Source organism: Phocoena phocoena, chromosome 14 (genome assembly GCF_963924675.1).
Source record: "Phocoena phocoena chromosome 14, mPhoPho1.1, whole genome shotgun sequence".
In the NCBI taxonomy this organism is placed as follows: Eukaryota; Metazoa; Chordata; class Mammalia; order Artiodactyla; family Phocoenidae; genus Phocoena; species Phocoena phocoena.
In genome coordinates, this window is record NC_089232.1 from 11,147,879 (window position 1) to 11,167,601 (window position 19,723).

The window sequence follows — 19,723 nt, forward strand, 5'->3', positions numbered from 1 at the left end:
GAAGGTTGTATCACTTAACTTTCAAAGCAACAAGGTAAGGTAGGTTCTATTATAATCCCACTTTTAGAAATAAGGAAACTACATCTCAAAGAGGTTGAAAAATTTTCCCAAGGCTATATACACTTGCAGGCAATAGGCCATCAATCCTGGATCATCTAATTCCTACATCCAGTCCTTGCCACCTGAAATGATGGATTAAATCAAAGATCTACCAGCAAGTACCCTTTGAATCCTTAAGAGAATGGTTTTACGACCAACAAAAAGAAGGGTTATGAAACAAATAGAAAACAAAATTAATAAAATTATGTAAAAACAAGAGAAGGGTAGTAAACATCGAAAACATGAATTAGTACAAGAATGGACATAAAGTATCACCTATCAAAACTAATGTCTTAGGAATTTTAAGTTGTTTTCTTCTATCAAGGTAGGAAGTTACTGAATTTAATAGTTTTAGACTATGAAAAATCTATACTTGCCAAACAAAAATCATCCAATGTGCCTGAGGCATGTTATCAATATCAAAGCTACATATGGATATTTTAGGTGTTTTTGGTGGTCCACAGATAGAAACAACAAAGTCTAGCAAACCACATAATATATACCTGACCCATGTTCACAGTTGGTTTGCAGAAATATTCAGCAAATGACAACAGTGCTGGATCAGAAGTGAATGCTGAAATCGTTTCAGGCTAAAAAATAAACAAACAAGCATAAGGGAGATAATAAAGATTTTTTTCATTACTACTCAAACTGTAACACATGCACCTATAACCTACCTTATTTTTTTCACACAGTGTTCCCACAAAACCCAAGGTAAAACTTGCTAGAGCTTCGTCAACCTGTTCTGCTGAGAAGTTTTAAGAAACTTCTTTTTTTTTTTTTTTTTTGCGGTACATGGGCCTTTCACTGTTGTGGCCTCTCCCGTTGCGGAGCACAGGCTCCGGACGCGCAGGCTCAGCGGCCATGGCTCACAGGCCCAGCCGCTCCGCGGCATGTGGGATCTTCCCAGACCGGGGCACGAACCTGTGTCCCCTGCATCGGCAGGTGGACTCTCAACCACGGCGCCACCAGGGAAGCCCTTAAGAAACTTTTTGCACAAGCTACCGTGAGCTACTGATTTATCAAAACAGGCGCTTCTTACACAACTCACCCAAAAAAGGCTTTCCCTCTCCTTCCTTAACGAACTGAAAGGCAAACTAGAAACTAGAATTGTTACTGAAAAGGTAAGGAAAAAAGATTATCACTCTAATAAGCCACTCAAAAAAAGACAAATGCTGTCGTAAGGTCATTACAGTCATCAAAGTCAGAGAGAGAGAGAGCAGAATGGTGGCTGCCAGGGGCTGGGCGGAGGGCGAGTGGGGAGTTAGTGTTAATGGGGACAGAGCTGCAGTTCTGCAAGATGGAAAGAGTCATGGAGAGGGACGGTGGCAGTGGCAGCACAACAGTGTGAACGTACTTAGGACCGATGGACTGCACACTTAGAAGGTTTAAGCCACTGTATTTTTTTACGTTACGTGTGGTTTACCACAGTAAAGAAACTGGAAGGAAGGGCGAGGAGGACTGTCACTCAAGTTTCAAGGCTGAAAACGGAATATGAAGGTATTACCACTCTCCACCGAGAGTCCGTTTACTTCTGAACTCCCAGCACGCAGGAAATGGAGATGTTTTTTAACTTTTATAAATTTGCCCCATTCAAACTCAAGTCTAAACTTATCTGTTTTCTTTATAAATTGGATTAGGATCTTTGAGATGGGCCCTAGTTTATAAATCAAAGCAACAATGCTAATTCAAGTTAAACTTTGCCCAAAAATCCTTCAAAAGTATTTCATAGGGACTTCCCTGGCAGTCCAGTGGCTAAGACTTCACCTTCCAATGTAGGGGGTGTGGGTTCAATCCCTGGTCAGGGAGCTAAGATCCCACACACCTCCTGGCCAAGAAACCAAAACATAAAACAGAAGCAATATTGTAACAAATTCAATAAAGACTTAAAGAAATGGTCCACAACAAAATAATCTTTAAAAAAAAAGTATTTCATAGAGAATGTATTGAATACTGACAAACAAAATTCACTGATGTCAACTATATCTATTTATTCCCTGGAAACTATTATAAAGGCTCAGTCATACGAACTAATAAGTGCTACCTTGCAAAAATCTTTTATTTGGGCCATGTCTTAAGTAAATCTTAATGGATTTGAGGATTAATTATTAAGCTAAATTTTTTTTAGTGTTAAGATATATTCTGACTGTCCCTGCCACTAAATGTAAATCATCCTTAGAGTCCTGGCAGATGGTCCATATTTTATAATGGTTGTCACAGAAAACAGCCAACAGTCCCATCATTCATCCTTTATAATATGCAATGATTAGAGAGAGCAGACCTACCTAAACGGTACCAGAAATGTTATCATAGAAGTACATGCTTTGGGTGGACTAGTGGGATTTGAACCTCTTCCCTTTCATCATTCAGTTTTGGGGGGGTTTTTAAATTGAGATATAATTGACAGATAACAGTTTATTAGTTTCAGGTGTGCAACATAATGATTCCATGTATGTATATATTGAGAAATGATCACCACAATAAATCTAGGTAACATCCATCATCACACAAAGTTATAAATATTTTTTTCTTGAGATGAGAATATCCTTCAGTTTTTACCAATTACTACCTTGAAAGCCCGAGCTTCAGAGTTCCTGTTAGCGACAGTCTGGGCCAACAGACTTTGCCACCCCATTGGATCTTCCTTGTATGAGAGCTGACCCGCTCTGAGCTTAACATATAAAACCCCGTCCTTGGAAAGAATTGACCTGAAAGAAAACAAGAATGAATTTAATATGAGGTATTACTGGCAGTTGTTGGCTGGGAATGTAGTGTTTCCCAATAACAGTATTGGGAAATAAGTGAAGTCTTAAACAAGACTTCACATGAGGTGAAGTCTTCACCACTTTCCACCAAGATATATGATTATTTACTGTGTCTAAACTCAATCAGTCCCTACAACGAAGTCATAATCAGGTTCTGCTTTTCTCTGCCATCTAGATTCACGGGACCTGGTAAATAAGAAGTCATTCTGACTATTGGCTCAAGTGTGGACTTCAAAGGAGGTATTTTATCTAACATGTCTTCATACTCCCTTAAATATCTACTGATTGGTTTATAGCAAAAAGAAAAGGATGCTGCAAATCTCAGACAGAACAATACAGAAAACAGCTACTATATAGATAGTCTGGGAGAAACAGAAATGAGGACTGTACTTTAAAAACTGTTACAAGGGGCTTCCCTGGTGGCGCAGTGGTTGAGAGTCCGCCTGCCGATGCAGGGGACACCGGTTCGTGCCCCGGTCCGGGAAGATCCCACATGCCGCGCAGCGGCTAAGCCCGTGAGCCATGGCCTCTGAGCCTGCGCGTCGGAGCCTGTGCTCCGCAACGGGAGAGGCCACAACAGTGAGAGGCCCGCGTACCGCAAAAAAAAAAAAAAAAAAAAACTGTTACAAGCTTGTTAAACTTTCTGGGAATTTAAAGACTTAATTTACACACTAACTGAAGTGTAAAATTATTAACACTCTCTGTTTTTCAAAGTAATTACTTGCATATGACTATTTCCGCCCAAAAGTAATCTACCATAACCTCAATTTTATGAGAGCAATATAACAAGAGAATGGTAAAGAGATGCAACAGAAGATGTGGTCTGACAAACACCAACTGTTACAAAGTTCCCTTTGTAGACATATGTAAATCAGCCTCATTTTCTTAGACTAAATCTTTCATTATTGCTCCAAAAGACAATTCCACTACTGTCCCAATTTAAGTCACTTCAAGTTTCTCAATGAATTAATATAAATAGGATTTGACTTCTAAATTTAAACTTTTACTTTCTAATACAAACTGTTTCAAAGATACAGACCACTTTATTCAACACTACATATTGTCCTGGGTGACAAGGAGGATTCTACATAATAATCTATAATTTATATCTTCCCATATATTTCTATTCCCTTCACAGACACATCTGAGAAATTCTATATACTTACTTCAAGTGTTGGGTTCCCTTGCTTAAATCTATGAGCAGTTCCCAGTATCGTGGGCCTTTAACTTTAATCTGCCAAGATAAATGTAAACAGTCAATCCAATGCTGGGAAAGTGCTAGTTTGATAAAATGAAACCCATGCTTCTCAGAGGAAATAAAAACAAAATGGGCTAGAAAGAGATACTGAGAGGTTAACAAGCCCCATTTCCAGACGGACATGTAAGTGAATCATGTTCTCAGGCCATCTCGGCCATCAGTAAAGAGCCCGCAGTAAAGACCTTCTCTATTCCTCAGGACTATTCCTCCTGCGCTGCTTTCCCATTCCTTATAAAACACTGAGAAAGCATAGGCTTTTATTTAGCTATCTTTAAATGCTATGCTGTTCTGGCTGAATCTACCCCTTGGATAAATCTCCCTATTCACATCCTACTTACCTGCTTTAAAAGGTGGAGTTCTGGAAGAAGGGTAGGAGCCATCAATTCTTCTTTGGTTTGTTCATACCACTGAGTGCCCTTTACAAATGTAAAGGAAGAGTCACAGCTCACTATATAGTCAGGGAGAAGTACAAAAAGAACATCACTCTACACTTCCCCTTCCCTGCAGTTTGTAGGCAGATTGTCAAGCGGCACAAAATCCTCTCTGATACTCAAGTCTGGAAGGGCTACTGTCTACAATCCTTTGCAGAGCTAGCACCACTTTCCAGCCCTCCGAGCCCCGCACTTCACCTGCCAGCAGTACTGAAGCTCTGCACTTGCGAGGCCTCTGGGTCTCTGCACGTTGTCTCCTCTGCTGGGAACGTGCCCGGTTTAGCTGGCAAATCTCAGCCCAGACACCGTGTCTACTATGACGGCCTTCCAACCCCCAGAGATGCTGGATGGGAGCACATCTCCGCTCCCCCTGCATCCCACACAAACCTCCAATTATCACAATTTCCTTAAGGAAAATGACTATGTCATCTCAACTTTGTACCCCAGAGCCTAGCACAGTTTTGATATTCGGAAGGTACCTAACAATTTTCTGAAGGAAGGATACGTGACTTGTAATCTACCTGTACATCTAAATCAAAGATCTCTCATCACATACACAACCTTGGGCTTTAGAGCACTCTGCTAACAAATCTAAGAATCATTCTAATAGAATTCGTTTTTTAGAACACCGCTATCAGCTGTGTAAAGTTAACAAGGACATTTTCAACCTACAAGCTCTAAAGATAGAAGAGCAGTTGATGGTCTCTAAAATATTACACCCATAGACTACAAATGAGCCTGAATGGACTGGCAGAATGTACAAGAACTTCGGAAGCTTCAATTTTTACATGAGTTCAACTCACTATTGTCATCTTTTAAAGGACACCACTTTCAAAATATTTTGATTTGCAAAGATGGATGAGTGGCAATAAAATTACAAATCAACAACAGGGGGAGAGAGTTACCTTATAGGTCACTTCTAAGAGGGCATAGCAGGGCGTGTTCGTGTCCACATCCACGGGCACGAGAAGTCTCGGTTCTGCAGCCAGCACATACAGGTGCCGGAGAGCCTGGAGGTGATACCTGCTCAGAGAAAACACAGAAAGGTGGTAAAAAAAAACAGGTGACGGCACATGAACTCTACAATCTGCTGTGGTCTACGGGTTAAACCAAGTCAGAGCCAAGTGATACCTTCTCAGGACAGCAATCCTAAAGGAAGATGATGAGGTTCAATTAAAAAGTAATGGAGAAAAGATGTTAAAAAAAAAAAAGTAATGGAGAAATTCTCTTTAAAAAATTAGACACGTAACTCTTGACCGAAGAATTGAGTCTTCACAGTTAAGAGGTTTTATAGGGAAGTAAAAATTACCTAAACATGAAAATATTTAGTAATTAATTGATCACTTATAATGTTAGTTTTCAAAACCTTTTCTGCTCAACACAGGCATCTCCTTTTACCTTCTATGGGATCTACTTCCTTCTTTTTTTTTTCTTAAGGTTTGGTAGGGAAAAGGGGGAAAGAAAGGATGACAGTTTTCCTCAGACAGCAAAGCTCTTCTACATATACATCCCTATACACAAATACATACACACACACCCAGAACACAGTACACCAAAAATTAATGGGTGACATTAATGGGTAACATTTTTCTTGCTGTGTGTGTGCTTTTCTGAGTTTTCAAAAAAAGTTTTTTTAACTTTAAAATTTATATTTTAGAATTTAAACACATATAAAGCTATTACATTTTAAGATCCCATAAAAGGATAAAACAAGACTTCAAATTTACTTTTCTTTTAATTGTATCAATTCCCTCCCTCTTCCCACCCAAATCTACCCACTCCTATAAATCTACCAGAAACAAAATCAATCAAGGCCAGAAAAAATTGATACATATCAGTTACATAAAGGTTCTTGTGCTTATCACCAAATTGCTTTGTTTAAAATAGCTGATACTCTGACCAGCAACATGTGAGGGCAGCTCTCCCTTGTACCCTAACCAATAGCTGACTTCAACAACTCAAAAAACCCTTCCCTGAACTGACAAATGATAGACCACCTGTCCGAGTTTTATTAATTTAACAACAATATTCTCATGCACCACCTATCACTAAATTATGGACTTCAGATCAGGCTACTTTTATAAACAGCTACCTTTCTGTCATTATCGTCTCTGCCTTACGCTGTAGTTTTACACAATGGCTCACTGCTACAAGGAGTGCTCCCCCTCTTGAACCTTCTCTGGGCAGATCACTGGGGGTGCCTTCAGTTGAGCTCATGGAGCACCTTGGATGTCACTGGGATATAAGGAGCTATTTTCTTCCCTTCCTCCACAGAGATTGGCTAGGCCTGAAACTCATAGGGAAACTGAAGTGTTGGTGGTTCTTTCTGCAAGGCTTTCCCAAGGTCTTGGTCTTGGAGTCTGAAAGCACCTGGCCTTCTGAGGCCCTTGGCTCCTTCCTCTTGAGCTCAACTTGGGTTCTGCAGGTTCAAAGAAGGAAAAAGTGGACGCAGCAGACAAGCAAGATGTGATGAGGGAAGGAGACCTCCACCCACTCCAAGAGGGAAGACCACTTTCCAGAGTCAGGGCCAAGGGGGTGGTGGGGCTCAGGCCATCTCTCCACCACCCACAGTGCGCCGCCGAGGCCGTGGCCGGCTTAGGTGGGGTGGGCCAGGGGGTCCCGACCAGGGCAGGAGTGGCATCGGCCCAGAGAGGGCTTAGGGAGAGGTGCTGGGGGATTCTGGTCTTGAGCCCGCCACTGGCAGATAGGGGGCCGGGGACCGATAGATGCAGTGCCCTCAGCAGCCCCGGACTGCTCAGCCTCTGACGTGACAATCTTCAACGACAACTTCATGGGGGGTGATGAGGGCGGGGGGCTTTGCTGGGCGTGAGGAAGATGTCAGCAAAGCCCTCCTGCTTGGAATGAACGGAATGAAAGGCAGGGCCAAGCCCCAGGGACTGAGGCAGGGGCGTAAAACGCCGGATGGCGGCGGGGTCGATGAGGGCTCCAGAAGAGGATCTGGGGCTGGTGGTGGGCTCTCCGGAGGGTTTGCAGACAGGGCAGATGGCTGGAATGGGGGGTTCCAGGTCCCTGGGCAGAGGCTTTGGCTGGTGAACCCAGCTCTTCTTGCTGGGACGATGAAGCTGGGAGTCTCACTGGCAAAGCCCTCCGCTGGGGGTCTGGAGCTGGCAATGTCCTCTAGCATCACCACCCGGGTGGGCTGGGGGGCCTGGTCCACCTTTTGTGAAGGGCCCTCCTCTGGGCCAGGCGTTGTCCTTGATCGTCGCCTCAGGGTGGAAGAGGGCCGACGGACACGGCTCAAGGGCTCTCGGCATAAGTGCAGTGGGTCGGAAGGCCTGGCCTGTGGGGACCACGTGGCCTGCCTGCGTGGCGAGGCACGTGGTTGGCTGCGGACAGAATCCTGACGTTTGCTGCGGTGCCGTGGGCTGGAGATCTCCTCTTGGGGCACCAGGGGCACCCTGTGGGCAGCCACGACACCTTCCAGGACCATGGCCAGGACCTGCCAAGAGGCTTTTTCCAAGGGCAAAAGGGCCCCGAGGGGCTGCAGATTCGGCTGTTTTGGGCTCCTGGCTCCCCATTATGCTCGAGCCGGGGGTTGGCGGATAAACAAAATGGGGTCTATCCATATAAAGGGATATTATTTGGCCATAAAGGAAAGAATTATTTTTTCTTTTCTTTTCTTTTTTTTTTTGCCATGCTGTGCAGCTTGCAGGATCTTAGGTTCCCCAACCAGGGACTGAACCCAAGCCCCAGCAGTGAAAGCACTAAGTCCTAACCACTAGACTGCCAAGGAATTCCCCCCCTTTTTTAAACATATCGAAAACTTTAACATATGCAGAGCTTTTGTATTATCAGACTGCTTCTCCATGTTTGAGGTTCTACTGCTCACTTCCACCTCTAAATTGTCTAATTCTTTGCTGCATTTTGCTTTTCTGTCCCTTCTTTGTCAATTATATAAAACTTCTCAGCATTCATGTAAAAGAGAGAAAAAACAGAATTCATATAGACATTGCCGCTAAATCAGACAAATTCCTCTCTTGGAACTAAACAATTTTGCCAAAACATATTCATCTTCTCTTAGCTGCTCTCCTTTGCATGATGAGTTTTTCCCTGAAGATAACCCTGTCTGGCCTACTTCTGGGTTTAGAGCAGTCCTGGTGCCTGGAGAATGGGAGAAGGCTGATCAGTCATCAGACGCCCGAAGTTCTCTTCTGGTTTAAGATTTTGTGAGAGAAACTTTTTAAAAGATTTACCCATGGAGATAACTAAGTTGAAGAACAGAATAAAGCTAATTTGGAAACAAATCCATGGAGCCAAAACACAATCAACTTACCCCCTTAGAGAACTTAAGAAAGATCACATGAGGAAAATCACTAGACTCACCGGTTGTCAGTGCTGTGAGCTGGGAAGTGCGGGTAAAGGGCACAGAGGAGAGCGGCAATGGAAGAGTTTGATGTGCTCAAAGAGTACCTGCAAAACAAATTTGGGAGGGACAGACGCTGTTAATCATACTGTGCAAACTTTCATGGCATTCTCGAGAATCAGGAAATTCGGGTACTGTGGCAAGGCACGCTGATAAAGCTAACCCTTGATCAATACAAATGTGTCAACGCTGTGAACACTTGACTTTACAGTCAGTCCTTAAGGCACTCCAACACCATCTACTATTTAAAGCAGGAGTGACTATTCACAAATACTAAATTTTAAAACTTGAATTAGTAAGCAAAGTTTTAACCTAAAAGAGAACAGTAGTGAGGACCATGAGTGCAATTCTAGAGATTACAGATATTGAAAAAATCAAGTGTAAAGTATGCTACCTTCCCCAGTTTTATATATACCTATTTATAGAAATATGCACCTTACTTCTAAACATACAAGGTTTCCTTACTGAGTATCTCAAACATTTTTTTCCTTTCTGTAAAGCATAAGCATTTCCTTAGAGTGCTAGACTAAATAAAACAGGCAAAAGCTACCACTAAAAATTTACAGTGAATGGATAAACAACTATTCCTTGAAAAAGAGTTTTTTTTCTTATCGATATGACAAACTTATTTTACAAAGGCCACATACTCTTAGTAAAGTAAAATCTTTTGAAATTTTCGTCCAATTATTTTACTGTTGCTCGAATTCAGCATGGCCAACAGGCAGATTTGTCTAAAGTTTTAGCTTTTCTTACCAATATTTAGAAATAAATATGGTTCAGAACATCACATAAAACCACTGTTGTCACTATTCTATATACATATATCTTTTATTATACATATACACATACACACATCCCCAAATCTCTTTCCTTATCTTTTTTAATAATTAGGGTATCAAGTAAGAATTTAGCATTTATCATACACACATGTATTTAATGAAGAAGAGATTTCAAAATTTAAACATGGAAATATATCTATGTTGACATGAGCATTTCCACTTTACCATTCTGATAAAACCAAAATCCAAAGGTAAACATTAGATATTAATGTTAGAAATGTTGAGATTAAGCATAAGGGTGTAACTATGCTATGAGAAATGTAAATGTTGTTACAGAGTACACATAAGCATTCAAAGATTAAAAAAGTCACTAGAAAAGCAGCAGCAGAATGGGAGAAAATCTACTCAGTATGAAAGAAGAACAAGTAGGGTCATGCAATGTGTGATGACAGAAGATGAGATTGAATAAAGATAAAATAAATGCAGGGGCTTACTTTGAAAGGAGATAAATTTTCAAAAATCATAAAATAAGAACTTTCATAATATTTCCTTAACCACTCTTAATTTTAAACAATTAAAAGAAGAAACTTCTACAAAACCTGTCAAAAGAGAATGAATGCACACCTTTCTAATAATCTTTACTTTCTGTACTTCTGAAAAGGTAAGTTCCAATGTTTTAACTCAGTCTTAAGAGTGTAAAATAAACCTACTGACTTATAGGAAGTATGTCAGTTGTCCAAGGTCACATACTAAATAAATGAAAGGATACACCATACCCACAGATTGAGAGACTCAATGTTATAACAGATTTCAATTCCTCCAAACCAGTGGATATGGATAGACTCAATGCAACTCCGATCAATATTCTATCATGTTATTTAGTGTGGAAAAATCAAAAACAAATTCCATTATTTATATAAAATGCAAAGAGCCAAGAACAGAAAAACACATTTTTGAAGAAGAAATCTCAGTTTGGAGGATTTACTCTAACTGGATATCAAAACTTATTACAAAACTACAATACTTAAGACAAGTGTGGTACTGGGCAAGTACAGAAAAACAGACAATTGAACATAACAGCCCAGAAATAAACATATGTATATGGACACTTAATTTATAACAAAAGTGGTACTATAGAATAGTGCAGAAAGGATAAACTTGTTGATACCTGTAAGGTGTCAACTGGGGGAAAAAACACAGAAAAATCAGTTCCAGGTCAACTTTAAATCCAAATGTGAATGGAAAAGCAAAAAAACTTCTAGAAGATAAATAAGCAAATATCTTCATTTCTGGTGGATAAGAATATATTTCATCAGAAGGACAAAGAAGTACAAACCATAAAAGAAAAATATTAATAATTCTGTTCGTCAAAAGACAACATTAAGAGAGTTAAAAGGCAAGCCACAGAGTAGGAGAAGATAACTACAACATACAAAACTGACAAAGGTCTTGGGATCATAATGATAAGCTAATATGGAATAGTCATATCAAAAGAAACAGAAAGTAGGGACTTCCCTAGTGGCACAGTGGTTAAGAATCCGCCTGCCAATGCAGGGGACACGGGTTCGAGCCCTGGTCTGGGGAGATCCCACATGCCGCGGAGCAACTAAGCTCATGTGCCACAACTACTAAGCCTGCGCTCTAGAGTCCGTGAACCACAACTAGTGAGCCCACATGCCGCAGCTACTGAAGCCTGCATGCCTAGAGCCCGTGCTCCGCAGCAAGAGAAGCCACCTCAGCGAGAAGCCTGCACACTGCAACTGAAGAGTAGCCCCCGCTCGCCACAACTAGAGAAAGCCCGCGCGCAGCAACGAAAACCCAACACAGCCAAAAATGAATGAATTAATTAATTAATTTTTTAAAAAAGAAACAGAAAGTAGAACAGTGGTTGCCAGGGGGTGGGGGAAGGGGAAATGAAGTGTAGCTGTTTAAAGGGTATAGAGTTTCAGTTTTGAAAAATGAAAAAGTTTTGGAGATTGATTGCACAACAATGTGAATATATCTAATACTACTGAACTGTACATTTAAAAATGGTTAAGATGGGAAATTTTATATTATGTATATTATACCACAAATAAAAATGTTTAAATGAATAAACCAATATGAAAATGGGTAGCAAGAGATTTGGACATCACAAGAGGAGACTTTTCAGTTGGCCACTGAAGATACAAAAAGGTGCCAGATACCATTATTCAGGAAAATGGAAATTAAAACCTCAATGAGATACTACTATGTGCCGGCTAAAATTAGGAAGGCTAACAATAACAAGTGTTGACAGGATGGGGAGCAACTGGAACTTCATATGATGCTGATGAGTATATAAAATGGTAAAACCACTCTGGCGTACTGATGGCATTATTTACTGAAATAGAACATACATATATACCCTATGACCCAGTTCTACTCATAGATCTATACATAACAAAATCAAAAAACATGTACAAGAACATTCATAACAGTCCCAAACTAGAAAACAAACATATCCATCACTAACAGAATAAATTAATAACTGTGGTATAACCATACAGTTCAATTCAACAGCACTGAAACATGAATAAACCAATGCTACACACAACATGGATGAATCTCAAACATAATGTTGAGCAAAAGAAATAAAGCACAAAAGGATACATAGTATATGATTTCATCTGAATTTCAAAAACAGGCAAAACCAGTCAAAGGTGTTAGAAAGCTACGTAGCGGTTATCTTCGGGCAGAAGTAAAGTAACAGTGAATTGGGAGGGACAGAGCAGGGTTGGAGATGGGTTGTCTCGGTTACATCTTGATCCACATAATATCAAACAGATTTTCATACTGTAGGTAGTTCATTGAGTCATGCTCCTATGATTTGCACACTTTTCTGTGTATGGATTTTTATTCAAAACAGATCATTAAAAGCCAAAGAAGTCTTATAAAGGGATGAGGTGGTCAGGAATGATAGATGCTGCAAAGAGAGCAAGAAAGTTGAAAACTAAGGCAACCTCATAGGATTTGGTGACTGAAAGTGTTCATGACCATTATGAGAAAGCAATTAAGTAGAAGAGTAAAGTCATTAATGAGTGGGAACAAGAGGTGATGCAATGAAGTACTGAGTATAGACTCTTCTGAGAAATGCAGTGATGCCAAGTGTGTTAGAGAGAGGATGGTAACTCTACTAAGTGGGGCATAAATTGGTGGTTAAACTATGAAAAAGCGCTTTTTAAGTGTAATAATGCCCTGAGATATGCTAATAGCTAGTCAGAACTGAAAATTTTCATGCATCTTCAAAATCAAAATAAGTCACTCTTTGAGATCTTGCTCATGAGATCTTTTCACTGAGGAAAAAATATATATATTCATTTACCTTCCTCCTCCCAAAAACAGAAGTCCAAGGGCCATGTGATGGGCTAAGTGGAAACCATAGTTCATTTCACCACCTGTTTTCATGTGCAAGAAGCGACAAAGCTGCAAAACCTTCAGGTTCCCCGAGCCAGCCATCACCATGGCGAGAGACAGCAGCACCACACTCAGGCAAGTCTCCAGGTTGTAAGGACCTGTCTGGAGGCGCAGAAGATGACATACTATAACCGCTGTGCTACCTTTTCTTTATTATCAAAACTAAAGCAGCCAGCATTAGACTACAAATGTTCACAACTTTAAAAAATCTGAAAAAACAAATATGTTCCCTGATTATGAAATTTAAGTTCCATGTTGAAAATTCAGAAAATAAAGTATCAAAAGGAAATAACAATCACTTGGAATACTAACAGCTGTAAACATTTTGGCTTTCTTTTTCTCCAAATCTTTCCCTGCATCTATTTTGCTTTTAATGAAACTGAGATATTACTATACACAGTATTTTTAAGCTTTTTAATCTATTTTATTATGAGCAATCTTCACTCATAAAAAATTCTTACAGAACATGATTTTGACAGCTCCTCTATATAAGTGTAGATACACCACAGTCCATTTTTTGACTGCTTTTAGATATTTTGATGTTTCAAATTTTCTAATATAAATAATGTTGATTAAATGTGTTGCTGCTTTTTTAACCAGGAAATAAAATCTTGCGGTCTTACTATCATCAGAGCAGCAATCCTCAAAAGCAACTGCATTTTTACTAAAAAGTACTAATTTTTTCAAAAAGCAGTTACCATGATTCAGTACTGAGCATGGCACGGTTATGGCTTTTCTTATTTATTTTCCTGTCACAAGAATTAGATACCTTCAAGCACAGTCACATTCTCACCTAATATCCCAGAACTAAAATACAAAGATAAGCCAAAGCTTCAAATCTCCCATTCTAAATTCAAAAACTGTGCATATATTTGGCAACACATAAGTAATCGAATTATCAGTGAATTTTCTTCAAGTTTAATTTTATTCCCAAGGAAAATCATCATAAAAAGACTTACTACAGAAGCATTAGGTGCGGACAAATAAGTCATAAAATCTTTTGCAAATTTATGCTGGAAAAACAAAAGAAAAAATTTAAGGTTAAAAGAAGCATACTAAGACTCTGTAAAAAAGAAAACAGAACACAGTAAACAAAGATACTTCTTACCAAACAGTTAAATGCTGATAAGTTTTCTGAGCCAGCAAATCGAAAACCCAGAGACAAACAAGCTCCTGCAATTATGTAGACATGTGCCTGCCTGAAAACAGATCACAACGAATTTAAATACTGTCCTTGTCTTGCTTTAAAATTCATCATTACTATTATTTGGGGATACAAATAATAAATATTCCTGTTCTCTAAACTATCAATAGTTTATACTCTTCTGGGAATGCTCAACTGTGCCTCTACTCAATCAACTGGACAGATTTCCGTCCGGTTTTCTTCAGTGGAAGCACCACGCGGCTCTTGCTGATAAAGTCGGCCTCTTGCCTGCACCGTTTCACATGCAGCAAAAGAAGATAATTTTTAACAATCACTGCCAATTTTTTTAAATGGAAAGTATAAAAGAGGAATGTGTACAAGTTAAAACTCAGACACCGTTTTTTGAGGGTAAGAACTCTATACTTCAGAGAGCCAAACGAAAAACAAACTTGTGAACATCTGGTAAATAATGGTTAGAAACATGGGGGATTCAGAATAATTACTCAAATCAAGGACAGTATTACTCCTACACAGTATATTCCAATTCATTTATCTGACAGATGCTAGAGTAGCTGATTTGTACTACATGTTTTAGGACTTACGACAAAGTTTCCAAATTCAAATCCTCTGAACACGGCAATTCGATTTCACTGAGAGAGATACTATTTTCTCTTATAATCTGTCAAGACAGAAGGCAAGAATATTTGGACATTAACATTCAAGTTACAAGTATTTAATAATTTGAAGAGTAACATATTGCTAATGGCCATATTTATATAAAATAAGCTTTACCAAACCATTTCATTCAAAGGCCTATATTTTAATCACATTGAATGCAATCCAATTTCAAATCTAAGATGGGCCAAATAACTGAATAGAACTGAACGGATATAAACTGGAGGACTTAAGTATATTCTGAATCAATAACAGGGTAATAATGTTTCATGCAAGTGAACTGAAATGCAAAGATGATGGCCACAGAGCAGAGCTGGGGCAGGAGTGAGGGGAAGCAGCAAGGAAAGTGGAAAAAAGCAGTTGCAGAGAACTCTAACCAGAGACATATATTTCTTACTCATGAATGTTTCTAGTATTAAGCCTACCTACCTACCAAAGGTGAGGTTAGTCACCAGATTAATTACACAAGCTAAACTAAACTGTCAATATGTGAATCTGTAACTATTGTTTAGAAACACATCCCTTTCCTTTTAGTATAATTGTGAACAAGAATTTATTTTTTAAAAAATATAGACAATATCTAACTTTAACAACCAAGAACTGATTTGATTCTCTTCACTTAAATACAAATAAAAAAGATAAAGCTATATATTCTCTAAACTTATGAATGCAAGTACATAGATGTAAAACTCTGAAGATTTATTCCTATAATTCTTCTTAGAAGACTGTTCAGGGGAGTAATACTTCAGGATGCTTTCCATAATAAATCAATAAGTATTCAGAAGTCGCTTATGATACAATCTTCCTATATACTGAATATCACCAGATCAAAAAACTTGAAATACCTTGTCTCTTTGATAATCTCAGTGAGGTAAGCAACTATGTTGGCTGTGTAATATAGGCTGATAACTACTTCCATCTTTCTTCCTTCCTCTTGTCTTTATTTTCAATTTTGGATGTATTTACTCAGAAATTGAGCGACATTCTGAAAAACTGATATAACTCCAAAGTGAGTAATTAATATATTCATGGATAACCTGATTATAACATTCATATAAATTAGCAATATCATACAGGAATGGAATATTTCTATTTTGACAGCAGACATTTACAAGCTCCTTTTTGTCTTCAAAAGAGCATATAGCCTGGAGCTTGAAGGCCTAAGTTCTAATCCCAGCAGGGCCACACACTAGCCCTAGGACCACATCTGTAAAATTGAGCAAAAATAAACTTCCTACCTTCTAGGTGTCTCTGAGAATTAGAGGACTTAACCAACTCAAAGCTCTTAAAATTAATGCCTGGCACATATGCTTTGCAAGTGTTAGCTCCGTTATTATCATTATTATAGATCTGTACCATTGCTATCACAAGACCACACATGATCATAACCACTTTAAAACATCACTAAAAACTTGGGTTATAAATAACTGTGGGGGGACTTCCCTGGTGGCAGAGTGGTTAAGAATCCGCCTGCCAATGCAGGGGACACGGGTTCGAGCCCTGGTCCGGGAAGATCCCACATGCCGCGGAGCAACTAAGCCCGTGCGCCACAACTACTGAGCCTGCGTGCCACAACTACTGAAGCCTGTGAGCCTAGACCCGTGCTCCACCACAAGAGAAGCCACAGCAATGAGAAGCCTGCGCACCGCAACGAGAAGGGGGGGATAGGGAGGGTGGGAGGGAGACACAAGAGGGAGGAGATATGGGGATGTAAGTATATGTATAGCTGATTCACTTTGTTATACGGCAGAAACTAACACACCATTGTAAAGCAATTCTACTCCAATAAAGATGTTAAAAAAAAAAAAGGAGCCCCCCACTCACCGCAGCTAGAGAAAGCCCATGCGCAGCAATGAAGACCCAATGCAGCCAAAAAACTTTTTTTAATAAATAAATAAATAAATTTATATATAAAAGAAGAAAGCATGCAGTCCAATTATGTCATAAAATAATCCTGTTTTAAATAAATACACAGCTGTGGGGGTGGGGAGCACACTTCAACCCAGTCCTTGTAACCTTTTCCATGGTCTCCTAAAGTTTAAAAAATAGCAAGAAATATAAGGAGTAATCAAAGAGAAACATGTAATCACTTAAAGGCAGGTTGAGGCACACAGGAAACGAACAAGAAAAGACCACCAAACTGCCCTGTCTTGTACAGAGTCTTATACAGAAACCTCAAGCTCTGAAGTCCTAACAGCTAGTTTCAGTTTTGCCCCACCTCTTATTAGCTGGATGGTTTTGGACCAGTCTGTCCTCTCTCAATGTAACAGTGATATACTGAACTCTAGCTACTGTGCGCGAGTCGCTAGGAATGAAAGATGGAAAAGACACGGTAGCTGGCCTTGAGAAGTTCATGGTCTAATAGATACACAAACAGATAATCAAAAGTAGTACACTGTTCCTACCCATACAATGGGGGCAATACTTGAACAATTTATAGCACAACACCGCAAAAAAGAAAAACATTAGGCTGTAGAGGAAAGCTTTTTATGAAGGAAAACGTGCTATGAAGATGCTAGTTATTATATTTGACACATGCCTTAAATTCAAACAAATAAGCAGTTTACAAAGTGACCTTTTTAATCCCACCTTTGATGCTAAGTTGCTCCCTACAAGGGACCCTGCTACAGAATCAATGAGATGAGTGGGCAAGAACTAGGAGAAAGTGGAGAGTGACAGGCAATATCAACCAACAGAACTGTGAACTTATTATATGTCCTACTGTGTATCCCTGATGTAATAAAGACCAAATTTAAAATTATTAAGTCTGAAGTAAAATAAATATCAGAGAGATAACTTTGTATTAAAAGTCCAAGAGACTTCCCTGGTAGTCCAGTGGTTAAGACTCCATGCTCCCAATGCAGGGGGCCCGGGTTCAATCCCTGGTCAGGTAACTAGATCCCGCATGTCGCAACTAAGAGCCCACATGCCACAGCTAAGTGCCCGCATGCCGCAAGTAAGAGACCACATGCCACAACTAAAGATTCCACATGCTGCAACAAAGATCCCACGTTCCACAACTAAGACCCAGCACAGCCAAATAAATAAATAAATATTTTTTTTAAAGTCCAAAGACTACATTTCCACAAAAGTTTAAAGAAAGAACTGACATGAATTTTCACCTTCCATTTGAGAATACAGTTACTTGTGTACATGTTTAACTTCACTTTGTAAACAAAATTTAGTAAAATAAAGTTTTCTCGAAGGCAGTCTGCATGTCAGATGCATCTTAAATGCAGCATAGAATTTAATATGGTGTCTTGCATTTGCAAAGGTTCAACAAACATATGCTGAATGAAGAAAAAGTATGTTTTCATCCTACAGTGTACATTTACTTTCCAAAAGGAACTGATACCTCTGACATCTAAATGTGCTGGGAGTTAAATGTCTTCCTGACCCATGAACCATGTGTGATCAGGGCAGACTCAGCCTCCAGAGGATAAAAGAACTGAACTAAAATTAGAACCGGCAGACAAGAGACAGGGTTTGACATCTGATTACAAGTAAATTAACTGCCTGCTTTAAAACAAAATGTATTTGTGTGTGTGTGTGTGTGTGTGTGTGTGTGTGTACACAAATACACACACAGAGATATGTATGTATGTACATATGTATCAACACTTTTTAGAGGAATACAACAGAAACTAGAGTCTTCAAAGACAACATGCACAATGTCCCAGATACAAATCAAAATTACTTAACATAAGAACAAGAAATGCAACATATTCTCAGGAGAAGAGACCATGAAAAACAATCCTGAAATGACCACACTGTTGGCATTAGAAGGATTTTAAAGCAGTTCTTCTAACTAGAAAGACAGTATGCCCATAATGAGTGAAAACACAGAAAATCTCATCAAAAAAAGTAGGAATTATTTTTTAAAAAAGGAAAAACTAAAAAGTACAGTAAATGTAATTTTAAAATTCACTTCATGTACTTAATAGGAAAATAAAATGCCTGAAGAGTGAATGAACAGAAAGATAAATCAATAGAAACTTGCAATCTGTAGAAAAGACAGAAAAAGAATAAAAGACCAGTCATCTCCCATATACACTACCAAATGTAAAACAGATAGCTAGTGGGAAGCAGCGCATAGCACAGGGAGATCAGCTCGGTGCTTTGTGACCACCTAGAGGGGTGGGATAGGGAGGGTGGGAGGGAGACGCAAGAGGGAAGAGATATGGAGATATATGTATATGTATAACTGATTCACTTTGTTATAAAGCAGAAACTAACACACCATTGTAAAGCAGTTATACTCCAATAAAGATGTTAAAAAAAAAAAAAAAAGACCAGTCATCTAATTTTTGACAAAGGAGGCACAGGAATACAATAAGGAGAAGGTGTTTTTAACAAACAGTGTTGGCACAACTAAATATCTATATTTTTTAAAATGAAAACCTTAACCCTTATCCTCATACCATAAACAAAATTACTTTGAGATGAGTTACGTAATTATACATAAAAGCTAAAACATCAGGGCCTTTAGAAAAAAATAAATCTTCAGGCTAGGCAAATATTTTTTCCATAGGACACAAAAAACAACCATAAAATTGAAAGTTGATAGATTAGACATTATCACATTTTTTAAATTTTCTACTCATCAAAAATAGTACTAAGAAATGAATGGGCAAGTCAGATTAAGAGGGATATTTGCAAAACATTTATCTGCAAAGGATAGCTTTCCAGAATATATAAAAAATTCTAGCATCTCAGTAATAAAAAGATAAACAATACAAAAATTTTTTTAATG

The 19,723-nt window shown here is 38.9% G+C and overlaps 1 protein-coding gene and 1 pseudogene across 1 annotated transcript in view; both read right to left on the minus strand.

Moving 5' to 3' along the window:
- The window catches only part of ANAPC1 (anaphase promoting complex subunit 1), a 100,237-nt gene that overhangs the window by 13,919 nt on the left and 66,595 nt on the right, over positions 1 to 19,723 (minus strand). Inside the window, exons 34-43 of the mRNA XM_065890960.1 lie at positions 14,898 to 14,974; positions 14,260 to 14,350; positions 14,111 to 14,164; positions 13,060 to 13,253; positions 8,898 to 8,984; positions 5,459 to 5,576; positions 4,461 to 4,538; positions 4,031 to 4,098; positions 2,669 to 2,807; positions 603 to 689 (exon numbers count right to left, since the gene is read on the minus strand). Of these exons, the coding sequence (XP_065747032.1) occupies positions 603 to 689; positions 2,669 to 2,807; positions 4,031 to 4,098; positions 4,461 to 4,538; positions 5,459 to 5,576; positions 8,898 to 8,984; positions 13,060 to 13,253; positions 14,111 to 14,164; positions 14,260 to 14,350; positions 14,898 to 14,974 (993 nt within the window). The remainder of the gene's footprint in view (positions 1 to 602; positions 690 to 2,668; positions 2,808 to 4,030; positions 4,099 to 4,460; positions 4,539 to 5,458; positions 5,577 to 8,897; positions 8,985 to 13,059; positions 13,254 to 14,110; positions 14,165 to 14,259; positions 14,351 to 14,897; positions 14,975 to 19,723) is intronic.
- On the minus strand, positions 6,804 to 8,771 carry LOC136133739 (proline-rich protein 14 pseudogene; annotated as a pseudogene).